This window comes from Argentina silus (assembly GCF_951799395.1).
Source record: "Argentina silus genome assembly, chromosome: 3".
Taxonomy (NCBI): Eukaryota; Metazoa; Chordata; class Actinopteri; order Argentiniformes; family Argentinidae; genus Argentina; species Argentina silus.
In genome coordinates this window covers 23,459,816-23,482,405 of record NC_139657.1, presented here as the reverse complement: position 1 = coordinate 23,482,405, position 22,590 = coordinate 23,459,816, and the positions used below count along the sequence as shown (strand labels likewise).

Below are 22,590 nucleotides of genomic sequence, written 5' to 3'. Positions count from 1 at the left end.
ATAGGTAGGAATGTATATCTAAGTAATTCAATTCAATTAAATTTCTTCCATTAAATTTAAGGGTTGGTTACCGTAGGAACCAATGGTGACAGTAGCAAACTTGAGAGACACAGCAGGGCACTGGTCAAAGCTTTGGTTAAAGCTCTTTCATCAACATCAAAGTTTCACTGCAGCTGAAAGGTATACTTCATCCCAAAATCATAGTTTTCCAGACGTTATCTTGCCTCATGTGAAGTGAATTATCCCTTTAAGTTCTGTGGGACACCCTACACTGACAAATAGATCTGCAGTAAAATATTCAACCCATTCTTACACAACACTAGTCTCTCATTGCCAAAGCTATTTCATCCATTACTTAGACAAAACATTATTGAAAAAACGTTTTACAACATGAAAACAAAGTACCACAAAATGATTTTTAGAAGAACTACCTAAGAATACTATTGAAAATGTGTGAATCCAAAAGGCATTTGTAAATATAATTGAGAATGTGTGTCTTACAATTACAGTAATACTAGTAACAAGAACTAATAACAGAACTAATAACAAATGTGATTTTCAAAGTCTTTTAAGACTTGGGTACATGCTAAACTTCATTCACGATACTTTCCATTCAGGTATTGCCTTCCTGAAAGCAACAGTTATTCTCTTCATTGGCACATTGAAGTTAAAGGATGCCAAAAACCCTGCATTGAATCCCAACCTGTGGTTACAAGAGCTAGAAATGCAAAATATAATTGAAATGACAACAAACAAAACCACTTCTTCTTCTTTATATTACATAATCAGGGCCAACTATCAGCAAAGAGAAAACATACACGCACTCAGCACATGCTGGGGAGCATTGTAAAAAGTGCATATCCACTCTTAGTAGCAAGCATAGCAAAAAAGTGCACATAAACACCAGGGGAGGCTGGTGGAGGTAGAAACTGGAGGACGGGCTCATTGTAATGCATGGGATAGAATGAGGAATGGTGCCATTCCTCATTCCATTCCATGCATTACAATGAGCCCATCTTCTGATTTCTACCTCCACCAGCCTCCATTGATACACACTGAAGAGCATTGCACAAAGTGCGCACAAAGTACACACAAAGACACATATGGGTGAAGCAGTGCACATACACACATATACTGAAGAGCATTGCACAAAGTGCAAACAAAGACACATACAGATGAAGCATCGCAACCATTCTACTTCATACTTTTCCTTTCCAAAAGCACAGATGGGACCATTTCCCCCTTGCGTGCCCCTTTCACTGCCAGACCTTTTTTTAGCTTGTATTTCCAATTAATCTTAAAAAAGATCTTCGCTCCAGTACACCGTTTAATAGTGCTTTCTTTGACTGGAGCTCTATGGAAATTGTCTTGAATGTGAATAGCAGGGGTGAAGGTGGGCATCCCACAGGGGTGTTGAGGTGGTGGGTAAGGATGTAGGATGGAGGGGGGGGTTGTCTGGAAGGTAGCATGGCCTGGCTTGGCCTAGCCTAGCGCAGTCCTGCATGGCTCTAGTTGTTCCCCTGGTAGGCTCCCTGGGCAGCGGAGGCGGCTACGTTGGTGGCAGCTGTCTGGAAGGTTCGGTTGGTGAGCACACCCTGGGAGAATTCCTGCTGAGCCTTTGTGAAGCTTGCACCTGTGCGCCGGTACGAGCTGTGCACCTAGGAGGGGGAGGAGACCACCACTCGTATTGTGATTTGTTGTCAACATATTCCAGTACCGTGCCTATAAGAAAAGCTTGAGGGCATCTAGAATGGCTTTGTAATAGTGTACCGCCCCATCATGTGAACATACTGACAACAACAATGCAGCCTAGTCTTAGCTTTTACATTTGTAGCATCAAGCACATAAATAACACTGTGGGGTACCACTCACCATCTTCAGTAGGATGACTGACAGCACAGCGCAGGCAGTGAAGAAAGTGGCCACCACCATCATGATGGCTCCCACTGCATGATAACTGCCAATAATATTGAAGGAGGCGATCCAACCACTAGAGCCAAACAAAGGGTTTAATGCAGTTGAATAATGGCTCTGAAATCTTACTTTTCAAATGTATTTATTTTGAGATTCTACATCATTGTGCTGTTTATGCATTTCACTTCTGAAAATGATTAGTAAAGAGTTTTCTTTTATTGTAGCAAGTCATGGTCAGTGACTTATTCTGGCTATGGGCCAAGATGGATATACAGTAGCATGATGAGACATTCGTTTAATAAGCTACAGAAAAGCAAAAATAGACAGATAGGGGGAAGTAGCACACTGAGGCCCTGTTTGAATACTAAGCATTGCTTCCTCCCATAGTGATCACTGAGGTTGGATTGGTGAAAGTAGAAGAGTGGACACTTTTCCAATCGCATACAGATCAGTGATGACCTCAAGGTAGGGAGGAAAGAAGGATGCATAGTCTATTGTCTGCATAGTCAAGTATTGGAACAGGGCCAGAGAGGGGTTAGTGCAAAAAGTGCTGAAGGAGCCACAGCCTCTCACTTACAGAAGAGTCACCAGGAAGACAGCCAATAGGCTAGACTGAAGGAAGGCATCTGTCAAAGGGATGACAAGAGAAAGGAGATGGAAAGCAAGGAAGAGAGAGTGCTCATACTGGTGCAAACAGGCACTGCAATACACTCACACAGTGCATATCCATGCAAAAGCACGCACGCACGCACACACACACACACACACACCACACAGACACTCACACACAGCAACATCCACTTGATGATAACATCCCATTCATTGAGAACTGCCTCTGACACCCACCTGTTTCCCCACTTGGGGATGCCCACAGCCTGAATGATGAACACCACCACTTGGCAGAAAAACACAAAGAAGAAGAAGAAGAAGCTGAAAGAGCTGTCTGACCTGCAAACATGAGAGAGCATGTGGTTAGAGGACATCCAGTGGCTATCTGATCAATCAATCAATAGATAGTTTAACCTCAACAAAAAAAAGTCATTTATTGCATAAAACAGACTCTGTCCTCTATGGAAAGCCGTTTAACAATGATTGCATTTTTGGTATCAATAATTGGCAACAATCAAGTTATATTCAGAGCCTCACTGTGAGGACAACTTTAATGTACATTGTTAAGAGAAGAAGGTACTCACTTGAAGGCCTTGTAGACCGGTCTGTACCAACAGAGGAAGGAGCAGGGGGCGAAGAGGATGAGCCAGAGGATGGAGAGGCCAAAGTCTATGCCATTGGAAGAGTCAGTGGTGAAGTAGGCCAGACAGGCCAGCAGGTTCAGGAACAGAGTCACACAGTGGACTGTAGGGAGGGTAGAGGGACATCAGATGATTGTTTAGCAATAATAGATCTGTATTGGTGGATGGCTTGAATCAATTACTTATGTAAAAACTTGGTAGGCTTGCACAGTCTTATTTTGGTTGTGGAAACTTTAAAGATGTTTTTAAAGATGGTTTGGACAATAGATAGATTTGCTGGGTAGTTGAAAGAAAGTGAGATAGTAGGACGGACAGATGGATAAAAGATGGTCAAATAGATGCATATATAGTATATAGGCATATAGATGACAGGTTAGATAGATAGATAGATAGGGAATGTATAGATGAAAGAGGGGATGGATAGATCAATAAAATTAAGAGTTTAATAAGGATGAGTTATATGGTGTGCCCAGAGTGTTCTGTGTGTGCCTGTCTTAAAAGATGAAAGAGGAGCAGTGTATTCAATCTAGGCATACTACACATGTACATTTAACCTTAAGCTTACTAACCCAACAGTAAACATAATTTCTATACTTAAGTTGTTGAAAAGAAAGGTAGTGAGAGATAAGATGAAGAAAAAAAGTAGGATTATTTTGCCACAGGCAATGTTGAATGTTCGAAAATGGTGGATTTAGACAGCATCGGCCGAAATGGCATATCTCCTGTGTCCCACAGCAAAAACTTAGCTGGCATTCCTTACTTGCTAAAAATTATAGCGAATGAAAGTAGTGTGTTGCATCGCAAGCACACTAATAAGTATGAGCAAGAACAATAGTTGGACTTGCTGAAGCAAACCCACTAACAAGTATATACAGTAGATCAGTGCTTGTAAAGTCCAGGAGGGTTTACATCATACAGGATTTACAGTAATCTCTCAATATTAACACAGTGAGAGAGCACAGCTTCCACTATCTGGTCACGCTAGTGGCAGCTGCCACCATCAACAACAGATTATTAGAGCTGTGTTATGAAATATACTGTAATATGTGCACACAATCGATGGAGAATATGATACAGTATGCCGTAAGGTCCAAATGAGCTCAGTCAGTGTACCAAACCCACACAGTTATCTTTTGTTGAGGAGCATGTGATGTGTACAGTACAGTATATTCATTAACAAAAAAAACAGTCACTGACACACAGTAGACACACAATTTAAGTATTGGTATAATAAATAACAAAGATGCCTGTTCCCCATGTAAACAGAGCGATACATGACTTTTCAAAATACCACGATTCTGCATCTTTGCAGTACCATTCCCACACATCCACACCAGCTGTGTGTACTTACACATCCACAGATAGTATAACATTTTGCAGACCCTCTGGTACTCCATGGGGATCTCTTCTGAGAAGTCCTGGTAGAAGCAAGGCTTTATGGGAAAGCTCTTCGGAAGAGGTGGCCAGTTGTTTCCTCGGCCTATTGACATGTAGATTCATTAATTCACTAACATTTTCATACAGGGGGTAGTTTGGGTCAGTGGGGGGTCATGTTAGAGGTACAGTAGTAGTGTACAGGTCAATAGAAGCCTGTGGAGGTACAAATGGGGCTCTAGGAGGCAAGGCTGTGGTGTATCAAAGCCCTATAAAAGGAAGTAAATAAAAAGACATGAAAAGGCACATTAATAAGTAAAAATAAGAAATCGTATATGAAATTGTGGTAATATTATCATGTCAGAAGAATGAAAGGTATATGCAAGTGTAGGGAGGCAGGAAGGCACCTGAAGGGCTCCTGCTCTGCAGATCCTGCTCTCTGCGGTCCAGCTCTGCAGCCTTCCTCTCGAGCTCCTCCTGTTGCCTCAGCAGGTTGGCCTGGGCTGCAGCCGCCGTGGCCTGAGGGGGGGGGGGGGGGGGGTGGGGGGGGGAGGACAGGGCATGGCAGTCAGCATGACAGGACAGTACAGTACTACAGTAGTCAAGGCCACAATCTCAAGACAATATGTGCTGGGGGAACAATACTTTGTCAGCGCCTACCATAAAACTTCTAATAAGTGCTGAGTCTCCAATAAACACCTGTCTCCAATTGGCCACTAATTAATGATATTTAAGCAAATAAGCGCCTGTCCCTAATAAATGCGATACAATAATTAATCTCACTGTCAGCCAAAGGCACAATCAGCCAACGGCAATTACTCCATCTAGTGTTTCCACACTGCACACACAACACCCCCAAGGGAGAACAGCTAGAGTGAGCGACAGCTAAATTAATTATAGTGGGCTATAGCAGATCAGCTCATGAAGAACAGGAAGATGAAGAGAGAACAATTTAAATATCAAGGTATTTTAATGGGGACAAACTTGTGTTTGAAAATGTTTTACTTTGTTGTTGTAGTCATCATGCATTTTCTCTACCGCTTCAGTTAAGCTCTCATTTGGCCAGCAATACACGCAACAGCGTGTGAAATCATTTGTATATTTTGTTATTTTTAAATAGATAGGTGCAAGAGAGGCTTTGATAATGGATTACAGAATAAAGTGATGAATTTTCAATGAGACAGGAGGGTTTTGAGGTTTAGCGTAGTTGGGACTGATGATAATTGCTAGGCTCTAGGATAAATCTGTGTTCCCTGAGCTCCAATAGTGGAACTCTGCCCATCTACTTCCGGCGAATGTAAATGTATGTAAATTAGGATTTCTTCAAAATAAAAGCGCTCAAGTTACACTCAATTTAACATTTAAACATTGTAAATAGGGATCAAAGAACTACAAACAATATGCTAATTATCTTAACAAATATATCTTCAATCATCACCATGTCATATTTGTTTTAGTATTGCCCGATATCATAATTACCCTGATGAAATAGTATTGCCCCAGAATAATGGACTGTACAGAAATATTCTTTGATTATATTAACTCGTTTCTGGTACCAGTCTAGTCAGCAACACTTCTAGAATATGGATCAAGTGAGTTTGAGACTAAAGCGGTGTCACACAAAATGTTGATGGCCTTTTACTTAGGTCAAATGGCTCACAGTGCATTATATGGACTGCATAGGACATCTATAATGGGAAAAGTTGTCTAAATACATCTGGAGGGCTCTGTAACTGACGTTTTTGTCACAATGCGTGTTTGGGTCATGGTGATATCTATATTATATCATTATTATATTATATCGGTGCATCTTGATGTTTGACACTGATGACTTTTGGTCCACTTAAGTGTCCCTGTGAAGAGCCATCCAGTGATAGCACTAACCTGTGGACTAGGCTCCGTAGAGGGCTGCAGCACAGCAGGCTGGGAAGGGGTCGTGGTAGCGGGAATTGTGGGCCCTGACAGGTTATCCTGAAAACCAAGAGATGGAGGAATGAATAAAGGCACACACCGACGTCAAGCAAACAATAGAGCCGTCTGTAGTCAAAGGAAGATTAAACTAATTGTAACCCATACTTTTAACAATTAACAAACAATTAATTGTGGTGTTCATAGATGAAAAGCGGATGATCTTACTGTGGAATGATCTGGGAAAGGGTTAAACTGTTCGATCTGGTCATTACCAGAGTTGGTCACTTGCGTAACGGAGGGATCCTGAAACAGAGAAGCACAATGTTCTAAATATCATAATTCATCAGATCATAGCATAACGTCAACTTAACTATTATCTTATGTAAAATGACAAAAAATATCTGTCTGCCTATCTATAGGCATATTGATCTACTGGGAATAGACTGTGCACCAACAATGACATTACACATGTGAAGTACAGTAGGCTATATCAGAACTCTAGACAGAAAACAAAAAAATGTTTCATTTCCTGAGGTAAAATATGCTATCAAAAGTCAGGAGCAGCTCCAGACTCCAGCTCGATTTGATATTTCAGAGGGCCACAGAGAAATTGCATTACTTTATTACTAAGTAACTACAAGAGAATGAGCAGTTTCTGAGAGTAGGTTCTGCAAGTCTATGTATGATAAATCATTTAGGGCATGTAATCAGTTATTAACAGTTGTATGACGAAGGCCGTGGTAAACATTAGGCTAATTGACTCTTTGTCCTGAATACAGTCTAGGGAGGAAATGGAAACCTTAAGAAATGTCTAAGGAACTAAAGGGTTGTCTTAACTTGAACTGTTTGGAGTCAAGTAGGCTAGAATCTGGTCTGACACCAGAAGAATACACAACATTACTCATGAGAGAAGAAGAGACGAGAGGGCTTAACTGACCAGGTGGGAGGGAGTCCACTGGAAGGGGTTAACTCACTGCACATGATAATGTGTCCCTCACAAGAAGGGGCACGTGACACATGGGGCTACTCAGACTTCTTGTATTAGTCATCTGGTTCTCTATTGACACACCTGTAGGTATTCCCATGAGGAATGAGGAGGAAACATCTCATACATATACAGTGCCCTGCGTAAGTAATGGGACAGTGAAGATTTTTTTCTCCTTTTGGCTCTACTGATTTGAAATCAAACAATTACCATGAGGTTGAAGTGTAGATTGTCAGCTTTCATCTAAGGGTATTTTTGTACGTGTTGGTTTTACCGTTGAGAAATTACAATACCTTTTATACATAAAAAGTCACCCCCTATTTTAGGGGACTGAAAGTAATGGGACATATTCATATAGTGTCCAAACTAAGCACTCATGTTTCGTATTTGGTCAACAATCCTTTGTATGCAAAACTGTCTGAAGTCTCTGACCCATTGACCCCACCAGTCGCTGGGTGTCTTCTCTGGTAATTGACATGACAAGTGTTTCTGGTAAGTCAGGAGTGTTCCATCATACTGTATCATTTGTGCAGGCATAAGAGAGCTGTCAATGTCTAGTATTGATTCTAGGCTTTGCATTTGGAGTCGCTATTGGTGTCTGTCAACATGCGGACCAAACAAGTGTCAATGAAAGTCAAGGAAGCCATTATTAGGATATTACGATCAGAAACATAGCCAAAACCTTAGGCTTCCCAAAATCAACAGTTTGGAACATCATTAAAAAGAAATAAAAGCACTGGTGAGCTCAGCAATCGCAAACAGGCTGGTAGGCCAGGAAGACTTCTACAGTAGATGACCGAAGAATGCTCACTATATTAAAGAAAAACCCCAAAACAACTGTCCCACAGACCAGGAACACTCTCCAGGAGGAGACTACCATCTGCAGAATACATCAACGTCACTAGAGGCTTCACTGCAATGTGCAAACCACAAGTTATCCTCAAAAAGGTTGGTCAGGTTGCAGTTTGCTAAAAAGTGCCTAAAAAGCCTGCAGAGGTTTGGAAAAGGGTCTTGTGGTCAGATAAGATGTATATTATCATGTACGAGAGTGATTGTAAGAGGAAAGTTCTGAGAAAAAAGAATCTGCCGAAGATTTACAGCATAGCCCTCATCTGTGAAACATGGTGGAGGGGGGTTCTATGGTTTGGGCATGTATAGCTATCACAAGAACTAGCTAACTTGTCTTAATTGATGTTACTGCAGACAGCAGCAGCAGGAATGTATTCTGTAGTGTACAGAAACTTCTTGTCTGCTCAAGTACAAGCAAATGCCTGGAATGGCGCTTCATCATACAATAAGACAGTTGTATGAAGAAAGTCTTCAGATTTAAATTGAAAATTTAACATGCATTTAATTTCCTGATGATAAGATTGTAGACAAAAATACCTTAAAACAAACAACAACTGAAGATGGCTGCAGTACAGGCCTGGCAGAGAGAGCATCATCAAAGAATATACCCATCGTCTGGTGGGGTCAATGGGTCGCAGACTTAAGGCAGTTATTGCATGCAAAGGATTGTTGACCAAATACCAAACATGAGTACTTTATTTGGACATTATATGATTTGTTTATATAATACTTTTGGAGCCCTGAAATAGGCAGAGTATGTTTAAAAAATGTACTTTCTAAATAGTGAACCCAATCTGAGAAAAACTCAATTTAATTAAAGCTGAGAATCTCTACTTTGACCCCATAGTAATTGTTTGATTTCAAATACAAACTGATGGCGTATAGAGCTAAACAAGACCAAATGCTTCCTCTTTCCAATACTTATGGAGATTGTAAATTGTAGTCTATTGTCATTTTTGTTTGTTCGTTGTTTTCTTGGTCTTGTCGTGGCAACAGGTGGTGTGGAATGGATTAGCGCTGACACTGGTTTATAGCCTATTCCACTCCAAACAAGAAGTTCCCACACTGGACGTTCTTGAATTTAATTGAAAAACAGGGCTTTGCAGTCACGTATAGGGAGCCTAATAATTTCCTAATCCCTCACAGACTAGAATGATGTTGCATCAGACATTCCTATAACCTAAACTGGTTGTGTGTGGTAAGTAACCAATAGGCCTAACTGAATACAGGTAGGTGTGCCCATTCCACAACCCAGCAAGAGTAAGAATCCACTGGCAGCACAGATTCCATGTGCTAATCATAATTGAGTAACAATGAAGAGAACGGCAAGATATGTTTGCGTCAGCTGTGAACTGTAGGCTATTTATTTAGGCACATACACACACCCTACCTGCAAACACAGCCTGCAGTGATGTGATGTCAGTACCATTGTGTAGATAGCCTAGTAAAGTCAGTACCATTGTGTAGATAGCCTAGTGAAGTACAGTAAGTCTATATCATAAATTGCTGTCTGCTATCCTTATCAAAGTAACTTTAAACTTTTAAATTGAGGGTCATTCCATGTCAAATCAAGGGACAAAAGATGATTTAGACACCCACCATCTCAGATTGTTCTGAAATTATTTCTGTAGTTAGAAACTGATAAGATTCATGCATCATTATTTTGTAGAAATATAGTTTAATTCCTGAGAAATAAGATAATTGACTGTTTGGCCATTTTTATTTTGTGGGATTCATATAATATTCAATAGAATTCAAACCCTAAATCCGATTTGGACCAAACTCGTACCTGATAATAATTAAGACATGAGGAAATCAAAACAATGGTCAAACGTTACTGATTAACCCTCCCAATCCCTCCTTTAGAAGATTTTATCAGCCAGTATGGAATATCAGTTCTCTATGTCCCTCTAAGTAATATGAAGCTGTGGCTTGGAGTTTTGTTTCTTCAAACTATGCAATGTATTCTGGTTCATCAGGTAACCTGAAGGTTGCCCTGTCCAAAGGTATTAGTCATTGAAGTTGTGTGTCTACTAGATTGCACTGTCCCTGCCATTAGGTGAAAATAGTGCAAACAAAATGAATTGTTCTCAGTGTTAATTTACAATTCAACCTTCAAATGATAATGATTTTACATGTAGAGTGAAGAGTTAAGGGGACACACAAACCATTAATCCTAACCCTAACCCTGTCCCCAACCTTTACCAAACCCTTAACCAATTCGGAAATGTAATTTGGTTTGCAGGCCTATAAAATCTACTCTCTGTCCATTTAAACTAAACAACAACATATAATTGGCCACCCAATAAGACAACAAATCTTTGTCTCATACTGGCCAGCCACCCCACTTGGAAAGTTCTCATGTTATTGGACGGTATAAACAACCACTCTCATGACATGGAATGACCTTTCAGTGAAATCAAAAGTAGGTTTGACACTATAATTATTATTTTTTTTTTTATTCTATAAAATATCCAAAACCATCAATGAGAACACAAAATCCTGATGGGTTTGAACTTTGAAATGTTGATTATAAGCATGGCATACTGTTCTCTATGTACTGAGAAGGCCTACAATCTGAACATAAGTAGGCGGCTATGATAAAATTGACTAGGCTTATTGTTCGGAGCAGAAAAATAACATTGTACAGTCCTCGTGCCAGAGGCCACCAGGATAGAGTGTGGATAGTGAAAAAATAAGTTGCCGGCAGGAGGGAAATTAAGTGTGAAATACATTTCTTTACCATCTTCCATCATAAGAATTGGGATAAGCAAAGGCTTTGATTTCTGGTCGAACAGTGTCTATGAAAACATCTTTAAAGGTCTTTAGAAAAAGACCAAAACTCAATAATGTATAGACCCTGGTAAACTAATATCAACAATTTTACCTTGTTTTGAGGAAATGGTTTGGCTTCTGTAAGTTTAAGAATCATTGCCCACTCTCAGGTCATTCTGTTATCTAAAATCCACGTGTAAGATATTTTGAAATGTCTCTGCCTCATGAGGAGCAGGAAAATGAAAGTAAACAAAAGTAAGAAGTATAGGTAGACCTACCAAATACTGTTTTTACTGATATTAACTCATAAACTAAATTGCTAAGTGATTAAAACAGGTCATTCCGTACCAAATCGGTAACAGAATGACCAAATCAAATCAGTAACGATAATACTGAAATTGAATTGGCAGATATTTAACAGTGTTTTGGGGAAATGTGGTTTCATGAAAAAAACCCAGGGAGATTTTATGCTCATTCCTAACTTTGAATCTGCACAGTTCTTAAAGTAAATGTTTTTTTTTATCTTGTGCATAGAGCTCTTGCCACAACACTCTTGCCATTCTCAGAACTGAGGAAGAGAGGGACAAAATTCTCTGTGCACTGTTAAATATGCTACAGTTCTCGTCATTGTATTGTATTTGTAACGCATTTTATTCTAGTTCTGTCACTTCCTTGATGGCCACAAAAGTAGGCTACATCAAGGGGTTCAGAAACCAATGACATCTCTGGCAAGTTTCACATCACCTTTGATAAAGAAGGCATTCTTTTTGTACTTATCAATGCAGCTCAAAACAATGAAAAGTTCAAGTCTCATATATACTGGAAGTCACAGACTTCCTCCCCATAAAACACAATCTCTGTGATTGTCCCAAAATCAAGTCGCATTGTGAAAGTGCATAGAAAGTTCAGAAATGTGTGAGGATACGTTTTACATTAGCTGACTGTGATATCAACTGTGGGCGTAACTTCATACGATGTAACACAATTTCCCGAATCATCACTGAGAAAGAGGTCCCTGACTGCTCTATTTGTTGATTTGTTACATTTTGCAACTTCCTGCATATGAGAGAGATGGAGAAACCCCACCCTCATTTGCTGACAGTGATGATAATGAGTGGCTGAAGAGTTGTCAATCATGCCACGTCGCACGAGTAATGTCAAATGAGTAAAACCCTATAATCTTTGGCCAAACCCAGTGATCCACCCAACAGGTTTCCTGGCATGTTACTTTGTAGCGAGGGGTTAGAAATTAGCGGTAAGTTTGTGTAGAACAAAGTTGTGAAAGGAAAGGGTCTTACCTGGAAAGGGTTGACATTTGACGGATCTGCGAATGGGTTATTATCATATCCCGACATTTTTATTGCGTTGTATTATAACTTCTCAAAGTATCAACAATACAGTCGTCCTGTCGCCTGATAACCCCTCTTCTACACTCGTACTGGTTACTTCCTCAAATGGAGAGTAGTGCGCAGGCGTACATACCATGACGAAAATTACAGCTACGTCATTTGGAACTGGACAGTCAAGTAAAGCGCGCCGCCTATAGATCTAAAAGTGTATTTATTTTATTGACTACAGACATTAGGGCGTATTATTACACTCCAATTGTATTTTTGCATCCATACAAGCAATATAAACATTAACACGTTACAATATGTCATATTGTTTTAAAAGGTAGTCTTTAGCCTATGTTACTTTGGGAACATAATGTGTAGTAGGCCTATAATGTAAAATAAAAAAAACCATCCTAATCAATAGAAAATAAAATATTGGATTATTTGGAGAAAGAAAATTGCATAAAATGTAATGTTGGCATTGCAAATGTGTTTTTGAATAGGACCAGCACAGACAAGTGCATGGGAGCCATAGATGAGAGCCCATCGTTATGTCATGACGTAAGTGGTGCTGTGACAGCCGACGTTGCAGCCATGGAGGAAGTAAGAGGTAAGAGACCTAATTTTCCCCCTTTTCTATTTAATTTCATTCGTTGAATACCTTGTCACACACAGTAACAATATCAGCAATTTATATTAAATCGAAGAATCGCATATGTTCTCGTGTTAGATGTGAAATAAAGGAACTTTAATTCGCAAGCATCCAGAGATGACGTTTTGAGCAAATAAGCTCACAGAGAAGACAAATGAATTATCTTCATATGTCTCTATGTAACATGAGATGAGAATACTTAAGTCATATGAGGCACATTATTCATTCAAATGAAATTATTCATTCAAACTTGAAAGTAGCTGATGTTTTGCTTTCAATGAACGACGCAGTCAGTGCAGTGTCCAAGGGACCGTCATAAAAGTGCATGTTCTACTAAAGTGGTATAATAAGGATGATGTTGTATGCCTATTGAAAAATCACATTTAAGTGAGCGTGGCACTTAATATTTCTGTTATGTCCTCAGTCTTTCCACTGTCCTGTGTGGTGCAGAAGTATGCATGGGGGAAGGTTGGGCTGGACAGTGAAGTGGCCCAACTGGTTGCTGGTGGGGATCCTTTAGCTGTCATTGAAGATGACAAACACTATGCAGAAGTGAGTACAGCATTTCACTCTTGACTAGTTTAACTGGATGAAATTATAGAGAGTAAGTGAACATTACAGTAGCCTGTTATATTGTCCTGTATATTTGTTTTCAGACAGGCTTGTTTTCAGACGTGGCATGAATCATGCACAAAGCACTTGAGGACTTTGGCTGAGAGTCTCTTGCCTTTCCTGTCACAACTCATTCTTTATTTAGCCACAGTGGCTTTTTGTTTGTCGTAAAGGTCAATAGAGCTGAACATGGGAGTAGTGACCTTTTCTCCAACTGAAACACACAAGTCACATGGGATGGTCCTATTCCTTTTCATAGGCATACTCATTCACATTATATAGCCGGGCTGCCATATCCTGTTTCAGTCAATCCTGTCTGGTCTAATGGTATAATAACTAACCAGGATGGCACTTAGATTACCACAAAATCTATACTGTACTGTACACAGTATATGAAATTAGTATCTTACTGTATTTGTCATTGATATTTCAAACTTAGATTGTGACTTTTGTGCAATAACTGTGAAAATCTGTCATCTTAATTGCCCTACATTTGTTATGATTTATTGAAAAATGAATACAACTGATCAAAATAAAAAGTGAACTTACACATTTAAGGTATAGCATTATTTACAGTTCTTAAAAGTTTTCTTTCTTATCACTCTTCCAGCTGTGGATGGGCGCTCACCCCAAAGGCGATGCCCTCATCAAAGACAACAGGATAGCCCAGAGGACGCTGGGCCAGTGGATAGCAGACTACCCTGGCTGCCTGGGATCAAAAGTCAAAGACACCTTCCAGGGGCAGTTGCCCTTCCTCTTCAAGGTCCTGTCAGTCAACACAGCCCTGTCCATACAGGCCCATCCTAACAGAGTAAGAACAGGAACCAATCATAGGGAATCAACCGGACATTAAGGGAAAATTGTCAACTACTAATTTTACTCATTAAATGAAGTCAGTTTTTTTTTTTTGGTTCAGTTGGTCAATAACAAAAAATATGGATTACCAATGTCCAGGAGTAATTTAAAACATAGTTATAAAGCCAAATTATTCTTATTAGTCTGGCTTAATCCAACAATCTCTGGTGATTTAATGTATTTTGTTTGTGGTCCTTCTTGGTAACCATATTGCTTTTTCTTATTGTGGTCACATCAGGAGTTGGCTGGGCGCCTCCATTCTCTGTTTCCGGAACACTACCCTGACAACAACCACAAGCCTGAGATGGCCATTGCTCTCACCCGCTTTGAGGGCCTTTGTGGCTTCAGGCCTGTAGACGAGATCCTTGGATATCTGAAATGTGGGCACCATATACCCTACTATTATCTACTACACTGTATCACTGTTGTATGTTGCAGGTTTTGATGAAATAAGTGTGTGTGTGTGTGTGTCCCAGCCGTCCCAGAGTTCCACGCCCTGGTGGGGAACGAGGCTGCGGAGGAACTGCAGAGCAGCATGGGAGATGTATGCCGTATGTCCCTAGCTCTGAAGAAGTGCTTCACCAAGATGATGAACTGTGAGAAGAAGGTGTTTGTGGACCAGCTCAATGTGTTGGTTAAAAGAGTCTCTGAGGAAGGTGAGAGTGAGACAGGCCCTGCGTCCAAATGATCTCTCTTATCCTCCCATCCTCTCGCCTTGCTTTCTTTTCCAAACATATTGGAGGAGAATATCAAAGGGGAGGAACCTAGAATGTTCTCCTACAATGCTTTTTGAGAAGGAAGCGAGAAGGGAGGATGTGAGAAATAGAGGAAAGACTATTCGGACTCAGTAAGAGAGCACTAATAAATGGTAGTAAGTGCCCACCTTATCTTTAGCCCCATTATTTTCATAATCCTATCTTTAGCCTTTATTTCCTAGCGGCTGCAGGGAAAAACACATCAGGCAGTAATGGTGAGCTGTTGCTACAACTCCACTCCCAGTATCCTGGTGACATTGGCTGCTTCTCCAGCTACTTCCTGAACCGCATGGTCCTAGAGCCGGGAGAGGCCATGTTCCTGGGGGCCAACGAACCACATGCATACCTGTCTGGAGGTCAGGGCTGAACCTCCCAGCAAACATTGTTTACGTGTTGTTTTAAGATTAGAATCTGCGATATTAAATGGGCAATCTAGGATACAAATACTGTATAGCTTGGTCAGTCTTTGCATTTGAGAGTGGTTACATTTCTTCAGTCCCATCCCTTGCTGGTTGTTTGAATCCCAGATTGTGCCTTTAAGCGATGTTAGTACAGTATGTAATGGAGAATGACATTTACTTAATTTGTATATATTAGATAGAACTATATAATACATTTATTATGTTTTATGTTAATATATTAGAATGTACAGTATATCAATATATAGAATACACTTATATTAGAAGTTATAGTGAAACAGTAGAAATGTCTTTTTTAATTAACATGTCCCTACCCAACCTCTCTCTCTCTCTCTCTCTATCCACGCTGTTCAGATTGCATTGAGTGCATGGCCTGCTCAGACAACACGGTGCGGGCTGGCCTGACGCCCAAGTACATTGATGTCAACACCCTGTGTGAGATGCTGAACTACAGCCCTGCCCCTGCCAGCTCCAAGATTTTCCCCTCCGTACAGGACGTCTCTGACCCCTGTGTCGACGTGTACGACCCCCCCGTCCCTGACTTCACTGTCATGAGGATACAGGTAATAATTGGGCTCTAATTGTATGCATATATTCTCTCAGTAGTAATCTCTGTATCATGTATTGACATTTTTAAAATTGGCCCTGTATTGTGGTACAAAGGTAGACAGGCTAGTTACTCTGGGTATTGTGGTGGAGGTCTAGGATTTACCACTCTATACTTTAGCTCTTCGGAGGTAAGAATCAAGAAACAAGTCCTGAGTAGCCACAATATCTGAGTCCGGTATTTATTGCTTGCAAACAAGAGACAAGAGCGTAACAGCAGCCCAGCGTAGAACCGGGGGTCCCTTCAGCACAAGTCTAAAGAGACAATGATCAGGTTTGTCTTTTATACAGTTTGAACATAATAGTAGGCGCCGCCACGGCTACTGGCTGATGGGCTTGTGTTTACGTGAGAAAGGGCGGGAGAGAATGAACAATGGGGAGACTCTCTTACTGATCAATCAGCGCTTTTGTGCTGATTAATCGCCGTTCAACATTTCACACCTATCGACAGGATGCGCCTGTCCCCCCATTATTGCTCTCTCCTACCACTCCCTCAGAGATCACCGCTGTTCACATGGTAAATCATACAGTGCTTCTCAGAACAATGGCTATAGAACTTTAGAGGTGTGGCAAGAGAAAATGTCATCACAGTAGTTACACAAGTTGTATCAGTCATATGAAAGTGTATAACCTGAAAATAGTTCTATGAATGTATTTTCCATAACAGTATACAGTGCCCTGCATAAGTAAAGGGACAGTGAAGCATTTTTTCTTCTTTTGGCTCTTTACTCCTAAAGTTTGTATTTGAAAGAATTACTATGGGGTTAGGTTCTCAGTTTTATTTGAGAGTATTTGTGTACATGTTGTTTTCACCACTTAGAAATGACAAGACTTTTTATACATAGTCCCCCTATTTCAGGACACCAAAAGTAATGGGAGAATTGGCTTGACGCTTGACAGGTGTTTCTGATGAGTCAAGTCTGTTCTGTCACATAAATGTCTAACATTGATCCTAGGCTTTGCATTTGCCTTGTGAGCTATTGGTGTTGGTCCACATGAGGACCAAAGAGTTGGGGGACTATTTATACAAAGTGTTGTCATTTCTAAATGGTGAAACCAATATGTACACACATACCATCAAGTAAAAGCTGAGAATCTATACTTTAAACCACATAGTAATTGTTTGAATTCAAATCCATACTTTTGGAGTATAGAGCCAAGAAGAAGAAAATGCTTCACTGTCCCATTACTTACACAGGGCACCTCTCCTTCTCCTCCTCTCTCCGCAGGTGCCAGCCTCAATGAAGCAGTACACGGTGGCACCAGTGGACTGTGCTGGCATCCTGTTGGTTGTGCAGGGCGAGGCCACCGCCACCTCCACCCTCTCTGACATCACCCTGACACGGGGCACCGTCCTCTTCATCTCAGCCAATGAGAGTGTCTCTCTGCATGTCACTTCCCAGTCCGGAATGACCATGTTCCGGGCATGCTGTCTCTTGTAGCCCCTGCACCCTCCGACAAAATCTTCGGTCTCTGCCTACTATCAACCCAACCCACTGTGGTCCTCTGTGCCAGGGTACCCCCTGACTTTTGTCCAGTTGTGATAGACCAAAGCTGGGCTACTAATGGTTTTAACTGTGGTCAATGTATGGTTTATACCTTTCCATTCCCTTTTCTTCTTGACATTCAGAGACATGTCAAGTAGCAGGCACACACATACTGCACTATGTAACACACACTTGCAGTTTGTCTAGGTGCTAGGGTTCCATTATTAGGTCCATGTTTTATTATCACAATTCATTGCTGTTGATTTAGCATGTCTATAATTACCTCATAAGATAGTATATTTTTTTCTCCCAGGTAAATGGGTGAAATCTTCCATTAATATTGTTCTTGCTAAGACAAAATACCACTTTATTTTGTCTCTGAAATGTCCAGCTGTTATGGGAACATATGCCTGTGCATGTCTGCTTAATGAGTTACCTGCCATGCACACACATTGCTGCTTGTAGCGGAAACAATATAGATATATAGCATATAAGTATGCAGAGATACTTCATGATGGTACTTTTCTCAGTTTCCAAAATGTGCACCATCTTAGTAGATATGTGATTCAAGTCATCACTGTTTGCACTAAGGTCAGTGGCATATTTAGTAAAGTGAAATATATGCTGGTAGACCTTAAGCATGTGCTGTGTCTGGGCAATACAATTCAACTCAGTTTATAATCCATATACATCAACTGTTCCTCATACAACAAAGAAAGAAACTATTTGGACCTAGTAGTTTGGAGGTGTGAGATATACTGTGTCAATGAAAACACCTTACACAGTATTACAGGTAAACACCGATTTTGCCCAATGGTCAAATTCTTTACAACCTCAGATATGAATTGTAGGCAGAACTAGGCTGGCTAATGAAGTTACATTGTTTGTTGTAATTACTATGGCATTGTGAAGCACTAAATGAAGAGAGAGAGCAAGAAGGGTTTACTTGCTTGCTTACTTACTTGTGACTGAACAGTTGGTTCGTCCAGGAACACTGGTTACATTGGGGAGTGTTTGCACAAAAGTATTTAAAAACCTTTATTTCGGTTAGGGTTAGGGTTAGTTATACAGGATACTACTATCGGTTTGCACACAAATCTTAGGGATAGCTGTTTTACTGTATTATTATCATGGGAATGTGATCATGTTTCCTCCAGTACAGGCAGAAATGAGGTCATGGTGTTGCATTTTGAATACTACTATACTGTAGCATGGATCTCTAGAAAGTGCATCGTCATGTAACCCTGAATAAATAAATACCCATTCTGTAATAATGCTCCTTGTGGTTTTGTGAAGGTCTCTAGTCCCCTTGATCTGAGCCATTTCCCACAGAGAACAGATGGAGGTTTAGTACATGGAAAGCAGCAATAAAAGAATAATTCACATGCGTTGTATTACTAAATTCACCTGGTAGATAACATTCAATTGGGTTTCAAGGCACACTGCAAAGAAAGAGCAGATTTTTTTCAAGACATTACGATTAAAAAATAGGCAGTCTCCTAAGTCACCCCAGGCCCCTGTATGGCAAGGCAATAATCACTTGTTTAATGGTAGTCATTCAGTACAAAGTCAGTCCCATAATATAAACACAGGGAGATATGTGTTTATCAAACTGATATTCATATACCTAAGAGCCATGACCAACCTATGACCCTCTCTGATATTACAAATATTTGTTTTAAAGTTTGATAGATATGCTGCTGATAACCTGCAGGTACAGAATAACATCCAGGTGTTCCTCCTTGATAAAGTCGTTATTATTATATTATTGTGCTCTGTGTGTTTTATTAAGTCATACAGTACCGTACAGTAATAAAACCATAGCAATCAAACTGCAGTGCACCATACACAATAAAATCAATTCAGTAACCTATTCAAATTAATTAGCAGTATTACTGAACAAAACAGACTGTTTTTTCTTTTGGCTCTACACTGTAAAGGTTTGGATTTTAAATCAAACAATTACTATGAGGTTAATATACATACTGTAGCCTACACACACACACGGGAGAAGATATCATAGGATGCTCATCGAAAACAAGGTCTAAATAGACTGTTTCGACATTGCGACCCATTATGGTTGAAATGGGTAAGGCATTCATAACTGTAAGATCAGTTTCGATACACCAAGATGAGGGTAAAAGCTATGGTGAGGGATTGCAAATGGCCCACCCTCCTTTTGGAAGCAGTTGGTAATCGCGCTTGAGGACGTGACCAGGCTATCAAAAAAATAGCGTTTTTTTTGATAAAAAAAAAAAAAAATGCGTTAGTCATGCAAATGCTTCCAGATTTGTTTATGTGTGTGATTTAGAAATTGTAACAACTGTATTATATTAAGAACAGACATTTAAAGATTAAAAAAGTAAAGAAAACAGGTGTGGACCACCATCCGCCCCTGATTAAGAGTATATAATTGTCATTGACATGTCAAAATTTAATTTTATTACATTTCTAGGCCATTGTATTTTGTTTATTAAGACAAAGATATTTATCTATCATGATTTAAACTATTGTTTGTTCTGTGATTTCTATTAGATCATGAGTATTAGATCATGTATTAGATCATGCATTGAACATATGATTAAGATCCAATAAGTTTAAAATACAAGAGTCTTAAATATGTTGATAACATATTCATAATGTATTGCTAAAAGAGTAAAATAAGGTGCCTCATACAAGGTGCCTAAATGTACATAGTACACTAAAATACAAAACTTCCATAATGTCAGAATTAAAGTTACATTACAGAATATTTGGGGGGTGCTCGAGCCAAAATGGGTCTCCTAAATAGTCAGAAATAATGTCCAGAAATTACCTCATTGGACAGAAACACGTCAATGAGCGTTACTTATTTTGTGAACGTTTGTTAGCCTAAAAAAAAAAAGTGTCTGGTTTAAAGAGGCAATAAATTGATATCACAGGAGTACCACTAAAGCTGTGTTATATAAAAAAAGATTTACAAAAACTGTACTCGTACTACAAAATACTATACTATTTTGCAGCTGCTGCATCCCTCAGAGAGCCCTCTGAGAACCCTGTAAGTTCCCCTGCAGGGGGAATGTGTGACTGCACACCACCGCCTGACTGGGGCTCCATGACTGGTACAGCTCCTGCAGGGCCTTGACATCCTCCAGCGCGTTATGAGCATTGTACGACTTACAGAGGAAGAAAGAGACCAGGAACTCCTGAGAGTACTTGGGGAAGCACCGGTGGGCAAAGAGGGCCTTACTGATCAGGAAGGTGTCAAGGAAACCAGAGACCGTCAGCTGGAACTCCTGCCTCAGGGAGCACTCCTCCAGAGCCCTGCACAGCACGGGGCAGTCAAAACGCTTGGCATTGTGGGCCGCCAGCAGGGGACGTTGGTGGAAGGAGCGTAGGAAGGAGATGAAGGTGGAGAGGGCCTCCCTGAGGGGGACGGTGTCTACCGGTTGTCCGTGCAGTAGCAAGCTCTGGTCCCTGACGGTGAGCCCTGTTATTCTGGAGGCTTCATCAGCTATTTTGCAGCGAGGGACGGTGTACACGTTGAAGGTTCTCTCCCCACTGATGGCAGACAGCTGAGTGATGTCACAAACTGATGTGTCTATAAAGGAGATGCAGATTCGGCACATTGAAGGTTTTTTCCCCCCCAACACCTGAGCTGTCAAGACAGCTCATAACTTCCATATGAATTAAGCCACATATAATAGTGAAATAAAATACCAGCAAAGGCTCTGTGTTATTTACAAAGGCAAGTCATGGCTACTTTGATTGTTGCTACTAAACTTCCCCTTTCTGTTTGTCTGTCTGTCTTCCCCTTTCCTTTCCTTTCTCCTTTTGGCCCTTAAATTAAGAAATCAGATCATAATTACTGTTTAACAATAAAATAAAACTTCTCCTGCATTGCAAAAAACATCAGAAATGTATTTACACACATGAACTTCTCTGCTGTTCTCTTTATTAAACATGTGTCTTTTTAGACACAAATGATAAAACACTCACAATATAAAAATAAAAACACAGACATCGATCAAGTTCATCACAGAACAGATTTTGTACAATACCTAATCCAGTCGTCTCCAAATCAAAGAATACTATGCTGTGATCACCAGACACTCCAGAACCCTAGGGAAAATCTCAGGTTTATGAATCATCTATAATAAATCAATTACTTCTACTAAGTTTTCACTTTTTGATGGTACATTATGAACAAAATATATCGCATTATTGCATTGTTTTACGATTTATATCGAGTAAATACATCACAACAATGATAGAAAGTCTCACCGTGGACTGCATAGTGGCGTCGCGGTTGTCAAAATAAATCCTGAATCGTCTCACAATTCACGTCCTAGTCGTCGAATTTTAGATCGACAATACAACTGTTCTGCCACTAAGGGCAGGTAGTAACAACGACGCACTGACACGGATCTTTTACTTTCGTTTCAGTTGATAGGTTAAAAACTATTTTGTTAGGGCATCGCCATGACACAAATAAGTGGGAAGTGAGACATAATGACATGTTAGTCAGATGACTAACTTCAGTCAGATGACTTAACATCATTCAGATGACTAATTTCAAAGGAATGTTGGTCCATACAACGGACAAATGTGGGAGAATATTCGCCACAGTTCGTTTGGTTTCATTCTTACTTGTCTGGAATGACTCACGAAGAGTCGCCTGTTGACGTTGTTTATTAAAGAGAGATCTCCCCAATGATTTTTTAAATGACACTCACCTGATATATTGTGTTGATATCATATACTTGTAAGCGGTAAGTAAATCACACCATTGATATCAGATTGGCTCCAGTTTTGCTTCTTTAATAAGCAGAT

The 22,590-nt window shown here is 40.1% G+C and overlaps 3 protein-coding genes across 5 annotated transcripts; 1 reads left to right on the top strand and 2 right to left on the bottom strand.

The window, feature by feature from the left end:
- Positions 1–1,508: 1,508 nt before the first annotated feature.
- scamp2 (secretory carrier membrane protein 2) lies at positions 1,509–12,494 on the bottom strand (the record flags this gene model as incomplete). Its single annotated transcript, XM_083667205.1, has 9 exons — positions 12,357–12,494; positions 6,675–6,752; positions 6,423–6,509; positions 4,946–5,057; positions 4,516–4,644; positions 3,108–3,267; positions 2,761–2,862; positions 1,873–1,990; positions 1,509–1,658 (listed from the first exon to the last, which is right to left on the bottom strand). The coding sequence occupies exons 1-9, from the start codon at positions 12,411–12,413 to the stop codon at positions 1,509–1,511; spliced, it is 993 nt and encodes a 330-aa protein (XP_083523331.1). The 5' UTR covers positions 12,414–12,494.
- mpi (mannose phosphate isomerase) lies at positions 12,264–20,719 on the top strand. Of its 3 annotated transcripts, none has more exons than XM_083667203.1 (9): positions 12,264–12,313; positions 12,896–13,002; positions 13,469–13,596; positions 14,267–14,467; positions 14,750–14,891; positions 14,988–15,167; positions 15,449–15,622; positions 16,040–16,248; positions 17,521–20,715. In XM_083667203.1, exons 2-9 carry the CDS (start codon positions 12,915–12,917, stop codon positions 17,731–17,733), a joined length of 1,335 nt encoding a protein of 444 aa, XP_083523329.1. In that variant the 5' UTR covers positions 12,264–12,313; positions 12,896–12,914; the 3' UTR covers positions 17,734–20,715. The 3 variants fall into 3 exon arrangements, with proteins under 3 accessions (XP_083523329.1, XP_083523330.1, XP_083523328.1); XM_083667204.1 differs by lacking the exon at positions 12,264–12,313 and adding an exon at positions 12,458–12,584 and having other exon boundaries at positions 14,988–15,107; positions 17,521–20,719; XM_083667202.1 differs by lacking the exon at positions 12,264–12,313 and adding an exon at positions 12,458–12,584.
- Positions 18,011–22,425, bottom strand: plex9.1 (PML-like exon 9.1). Its single transcript, XM_083667206.1, has 3 exons — positions 22,042–22,425; positions 21,819–21,879; positions 18,011–21,358 (listed from the first exon to the last, which is right to left on the bottom strand). The coding sequence occupies exons 1-3, from the start codon at positions 22,051–22,053 to the stop codon at positions 20,793–20,795; spliced, it is 639 nt and encodes a 212-aa protein (XP_083523332.1). The 5' UTR covers positions 22,054–22,425; the 3' UTR covers positions 18,011–20,792.
- Between the last annotated feature and the right edge of the window lie 165 nt (positions 22,426–22,590).